This window comes from Myotis brandtii, unplaced genomic scaffold (assembly GCF_000412655.1).
Source record: "Myotis brandtii unplaced genomic scaffold, ASM41265v1 scaffold604, whole genome shotgun sequence".
NCBI lineage: Eukaryota > Metazoa > Chordata > Mammalia > Chiroptera > Vespertilionidae > Myotis > Myotis brandtii.
The window spans coordinates 3,515,499-3,521,693 of NW_005370286.1; the positions used below are offsets into that span (position 1 = coordinate 3,515,499).

The following is a 6,195-nucleotide window of genomic DNA, read 5'->3' on the forward strand; positions in this document are numbered from 1 at the left end:
GCGCGCCCGCACCTTGCCCTGCGCCCCGTGCCCAGATCGCCATCGTGGGATGGCATCTCGCAAATATTTATATTCTTCAGCGCCACGGCAGCCCGCGTCCACATTAGACGTCCTAATCCTGCCACTTTAAATAGATGAATTAATAAAGCAAACGAGCGGCTAATAAGCTGACTGTCCTGCCTTTTGGAGGTGGGGGGAGGCCTGGAAAGTGCGCCAAATTTGTTTGCAGTGGATCAAGGCGAGCCGCCTCTGCTCCACTTTCTTTATCTTAATTCCGACTTGAAAAGATATAATTATCTAGTTTGAACAGAGCGGCTATCAAATCCTTCTCTGGGCCGGGAAGGGGGGCGTTGGAGTGGATTGCGGGCCTCTGAGCCGCTCCGTGCAGCCGGAGATAGCGCGTAATGAAGATGTGGAGGCCTGAGATACAAAGGGCATTAACCTCATTAGCATGAAACCTTTTCTTCTTACCATTGTGGGACCCTTTCAGCCGCCTAATCCCCCCTATTTTCAAAGCTTGGTTTGTAATAAAGCTTTTAGGTGGGTTTTTTTTTTCAAAGCTAATGGTATTCTCTGATGATTTTATTGCTGTTACACTCACTACATAGGACGTTTACCAAAAAAAAATCTTAGTCACCCCCCCCCAATTTCTTGTACTTAAAAAAAAAGTATATGGTTCTGCAGAAATCAACTTTGTATCAAATTGAGACATTTTCTTCTGGAAAAGCCAGCCTGAATTTTAGCAGGTCTGTCCTCCAGGTCCCAGGTACTCTGGGTTTGGGCAAGTGGGTAGAAGGGTAACTTGTCTAGACAGAAGCATGGCGTAATATAACAGTGACTGAGAGAACTCCGGACAGCCTTCGTCACTAAGGTCTTGCTGCCAACGGGGCCGAAATCCCCACTTAAGTTTCCCGTGATACCCAGGGCAGCACCTGTCCCTTTACTTCCAGAGACAAGCCTGGGTCACCTGAGGCGGCCCCCTCTCACCTCCTCCCCCCACAACCTCCTGCACCCAAGTCTCCCCACAACATATACACCTTCCCAGGAGTCTGCGTGAAAATGAGCACCCGGAACAGCCAGGGTTCTGGAGAGGAAGGGACACGAGGTGGGGGGGGGGGAGGAGAGACAGGCCGAAATAAAGTAAAAAGAGGGAGAAAGATCAAGAATGCATTCCACTTTAAAAGAGAGGAGGGGATGGGGGGGGGGAGAAAAATTTCCATAGTGCCCTATAGTCCCCACACGTGCACAGAATGTCTAATCTTAACTTTTCAAGGCAGGATGTTAACAAAGCTTGTATTTTTGCCCTGCATTGTAACTTGGCCTTATCACAGTGTAAAGGGTGGGGAGATTGTCCTAAATTATGTCCAGGCAGCCCCCCTGGATCTGTGGATTAAGAGATTAAAGGAGACCACTGGGCAAGGCCTCCTCTCTCCCCTTCATATTCCTGGTATGATAATTGCTTAAACTGATTTGCACTTTCACAAAAGCTCGCAGGACGCTTTGTAGCTCGAACAGAGCAGACGAGGTTTCTCTATCAATGGAAATAAAACTGATTAATGCAGCCTATCAGGATAAGAAGCAAATGAAGCATGCAAAAACAACCCGTACCCCAGAAGGGGGGGAGGCCGGAGGACGGGGGAGCGAAGTTTCCTCCAAGACTGGTTACAACTTTTAATGTTGAAATCCAGAGGTGGAGGTTTCCCAGGACGCTCCGCTGGCTGTATGAGGCTGCTGAGGACCTTGGGCCTGCCTTAGCACCCTCGGCAGACAGGGGACAGAGGGCGAGGAAAGAAAGAAGGGAGAGAGAGAGAGAGAGAGACGGAGAGATTGAGAGAGATTTGTACTTTGGGGTTTAAAAGTCAAAAAACAGTTTCAAAGTCGCAGGGTTCCGATTCTGCAAGGTGTCTTCCCCAATCCCGGAGGAATATTCTTCCACACAGAACTATATGTTTAGATTTTTAAAAGCTGACTCGAGAGGTTGCAAGAGGTAGGCATTTTTAACCTGCCATTGAAATTAAACTCCCTCCGTAGGCCTTGCAATGGGCGACCCTCTGGTTGGAAAAACTTTTTCTCCCATCCCTTTTCTGAAGGACTTAAGTTTTCCTAATCCTCTCCCCTTTCCACCCTCATCTCTCTTTAAAATGCCCAAGAATCCATCAGTCTGGCCCTTCTGGGGGTGGGGAGGCTGGGTTTCTTGAGCCTAGTTGGGGAAGGACCACACTCAAATTACTGGACATACTTTTTACAGAAAAAGTTGACTTTGGTTTCCCAAGACAACTACTCTGAGGGCATATTGATAAATCTTTATTGACAAAATATTGACATTGACATACTTCTTGGAAGTATATAGTGTGTTAGAATTCTAACAAATTAACACAAAACACAAAAATATTTACATTCTGGTATAGAAGACATTAAGGAAGCGTTTGTCACTCTCTTTAGTAAGTCTATGATCTTGGAATAGAAACTCAGTGCTTGAAAACTTGCCGCCATGTCTTTGGCCACACTTAGCATCATCCCCGCTAACTACAGTCCTTCGGTTTTTTGCAATCGATCGATTTAAAGTTTGGAATGGCCTTTGCAGTCAATGGTTGAACTCAGCCAATATCTCCAACCTCTAAAAGGAGTTTGCTTCATGATTTTAAGCCTTGGGATGTTAGGAAAGGGAATGTCCAAGAAATAGAATTAATTTAGGTGTTTTTTTTTCCAACACAATTCCTGACTCCTCTTGTGGGCACCCTCCCCAGCCACCCCCAGCCCCCCATCCGGCTCCCCATTTCTCGGTAAGAGGACCACTATCGCTGAGCCTACTAATTTAGCTTTCACAATCACTTTGACATCAGAAGGTATCAAAACGTGTTTACAGACTGCACATTTCTCGAAAATCAAAACTCAAAATCAAAAGCACACAGAACCTGTCTTTAAAAGTAAAAGAAAGTTACAATTCATTTTCTGTCTTTAGACACCATTCGCCCAACAACTGCTACATGCAATTCAAGTTTTTGGACATGTGTGGGATGGGGCTGGATATGAAATTTCGATCATCGTTATTATTACTAATTCTTTTTAAAGACTGGGGGGGGGAACACTGTGAAGTGCAAAATAAAAAGTCCTGTGCCTGGTTGTTGTTTTTTTTCTTTTATCATCATTATTATTATCTTTTTTACAAAGAAAAATAAAGTCGGACTGCGATAAACGGAATACCTGCCAATCATCTTGTCTCGCTGGTTTGGCCTTTGACTGACAGCTCCCCTTGTCAGAGCGCCTGCCGCTTTGCCACCTTTAGATCTCTCTCTCTCTCTCTCTCTCTCTCTCTCTCTCATTCTCTCTCTCTCTCAGCTGCCTCTTTAGACAAGGGTTGCATGTTGATCAAGGAGCCTCCATCCTCTGCCATCATGGCGCGGCCTCCGATCAGGGCCCTGCGCCCTCGCGGCCCAAAGTCTGCGACGCGCTCTCCGCTGTCCCTCCGACTCCCTCTCCCCTTCTCGGCGAATGTGGTTTGTTTTTGTTTCGTAGGGTGTTTACTTCTTCCCCGCCTCTCCCTGTCCTCTGTTTTGCTCCGCTCTGTCCGTTTCCGTGGGGTTCGGGTTGTGTTTTTAATCGTCCGAGGTCACGTCTATTTCCTCCGGGCTGGCCTGCTTGGTGGCGATTCTCCACCGGTTAATGTGATGCGTCCCTTTTTTCTTTTGTTGCGAATCTGAACCTTCTTCCTCCAGCTTCTGTCTTTTGAACTTCGTCCTCCGGTTCTGAAACCATACTTTTACCTGCGGGCCAGACGCAGAAGGGGCGCGTTAGTTCCTCCACAGCGCCCTCCTACCTCTCCGCCTGCGCCCGGCAGGCCCCGTCCGTCCGAGACGCTCAAGTCCGGGCCCCGTGTGCGTCCCGCAGCAGCCTGTGCACAGCCTCCCTTAGGGGAGCAGAGCTGCGGAAGCCTGGCTCCCCGCCCTGGGTCTCCCGAGTCACTTTCCCGGCTCGGGACCCCAGTGCACAGTCCTGCTCACCTTGCCCTGAAGGGGACACCCTCAGTCCGCTGAGAATAGAAGCCAGGGAAACCCTTATAAAAATCCTAAGAAAAGTAAAAAGCGACCTGTCCCAAACCTCCTCTCCCTGGCCCGTGCATGCGGGAAAGACTCCGCTGCAGCTGCCCCAGCTCCCTGCAGGGCCCAATGTGCTTTCTCTTTTCTGTGCGGTTCCGGGCGTTGCCTATACATAGCACTTCCTGTGCCAGGCCCGGGCCCTGGGTAGGCAGTCAGGTCTGCCTGAGCTTCCCTCTCCTGGCCCAGGATTCTTGCAGGTGAGCGAGAGTGGATGCTAAGGGGTGCTGGAGGCAGCCAGGAGGGACGCGGGGTGCAGCAGCCTGGGGACCAACCCAGCTCTTCCACTGCAGTTAGGGAAAGAGGCTCAAAAGTGAAAGCTTCTGAAAGACCTCAGGACAGATGGGAAGAAAGAAACTGAGACAGAGGAGAGAAGCGAGAGAGAGAGAGCCTTCTCTTGCCCCCTCCTGACCAGCCCCAAGACAGGGCTGGGCCAGCTTCCCACCCTGGTCACATCCCTTAGCACCGGGCTCCTCTGGCTGGCAGCCTGGCCTCAGAGCGGCTGCTAGAGGTCCGGGGAGCAATGAGGAAAGGACTTACTGGGACTGCAATCCCCATCGCCCTCTGGGGAACCTGGGCAGTGGGTCTCTATCCAGTGACCAGACCAGACAGTAAGGCCACCCTAACTTCCCACCTGGTGAGGTGCAGGTAAGGAAAATGGAGGCGGCCGCACCTCCCCTGCCCGCGGACCTGATCGCACCGCCACAGGCCGCTGAGGTCGGCTCCACTCCCGCCTCGGAGAGTCCAGCCCAGGTCCCAGCTCGTTCTCCCCAACAGCCCCAATCCCCCCAAGTGCCCCGTGAACAAGCGGAGCTGGAACAAGGCTGCCTGTAATTTGCTTTGAGTTTGCTAATTGAGGGGAGGACGGTTCATTTCTCCCGGCGCTCGCCCAAGGCGCGCGTCCGTGCGCTCCGGGCTTGACACGCACACAAAGACAGCGGGCGGCGTGGGCAGCGAGGCGGACAAAGACCACCGCCGCCTCGACGCTCCAGGATGAATCAGCCCGGCCGGCCGCGCCTGGTGCCGGCCCCGCACCTACCCGCCAGGCCCTCCTCGGTTTTGTCCGGGGGAACGTCTTAAAACAAAAGCCTGGACCTCTTTGCACCGCCCAGAAACACTGTTACAACTTAATCCGCACGAAAACGTTACTGTTTGCCGGGAACTCTGACCCCACCCTGCGGCTCCGCGTACAGTAGCGCCTACTGTAGCCCCGAGCCCCCTCCCCGCCCCTGGGCCGGCCAGAGCCGGGACCCCACGGCGCAGGCAGGGCCTGTCCCTTCTCCGCAGCCTTGCAGCTCTGATTCTCCAATTTAGGGACGCGCCCACGATGCACGGCCTCCGCCTTCCGACTCTCGGATCCCTTCGTGGGGAGTAATCGGAGTGAGCAGGGGTCTGTGTTCGCACAGAACTTGCCTTTAACCAATTCCCAGACTTCTCCAGCTTCCACACCCAACACTCCGACACCCCCACTGTTCTCTCCCTCTTCCTGGACCCCAGCCGGGTCCCCAGACTCTCGCCAAAAGTTTCACCAGAAGTGCAACTGTGTTAGCCAGGAGCTAAGTCCAGCGGACAGAAGGAGCGATCCAGGCCGCCCTCCCCCCGCCCCAGCGCCTGGGGCAGGTAGACTCCTGCGGTCCCATCTGGAGACCCAGGAAGCCTGGCACCTGGAAACGTCTACATCCTGAGCGGGGGGCGTGGAACCAACTCCCGGGCCCTTTGGCGACGGCCCTCTCTGAGCTCGGCACTTGTGTGCCAGCTGCGTGGGTCCCGAGATTGGGGTGGGGGTCGCCGCGCCTGGGCCCCACTCACCTGAGTTTCCGTGAGGCTGAGGCTGTGTGCCAGCTGCTTCCTCTCGGCGCCCACCACGTAGTGGTTTTTCTCGAAGGCGTGTTCCAGCCTCAGGAGCTGGGACGGGGAAAAGGCGGTTCGGATCCGCTTCGGCTTTCGGGCCAGCGCGTTGTGCAAAAGGAAGCTCTCGGGGCTTGTGTCGTTCCCTGCGGGGGACACAACGTAAGTCCCATTAGGGAGGGGGCCGCGCGCTTCTCAGGAGACGGGCTGGCGGGACACCGCGCTCCGGGCCTGTGCGTAGCCCCGGCGTCTC

At 53.3% G+C, this 6,195-nt stretch overlaps 1 protein-coding gene across 1 annotated transcript in view; it reads right to left on the bottom strand.

Annotated features, from left to right (window-relative positions):
• Positions 1-2,283: 2,283 nt before the first annotated feature.
• EMX2 (empty spiracles homeobox 2) overlaps positions 2,284-6,195 on the bottom strand; it is a 5,358-nt gene continuing 1,446 nt past the window's right edge. Inside the window, exons 3-4 of the mRNA XM_014550562.1 lie at positions 5,904-6,088; positions 2,284-3,764 (exon numbers count right to left, since the gene is read on the bottom strand). Of these exons, the coding sequence (XP_014406048.1) occupies positions 3,597-3,764; positions 5,904-6,088 (353 nt within the window). The 3' untranslated portion in view covers positions 2,284-3,596. The remainder of the gene's footprint in view (positions 3,765-5,903; positions 6,089-6,195) is intronic.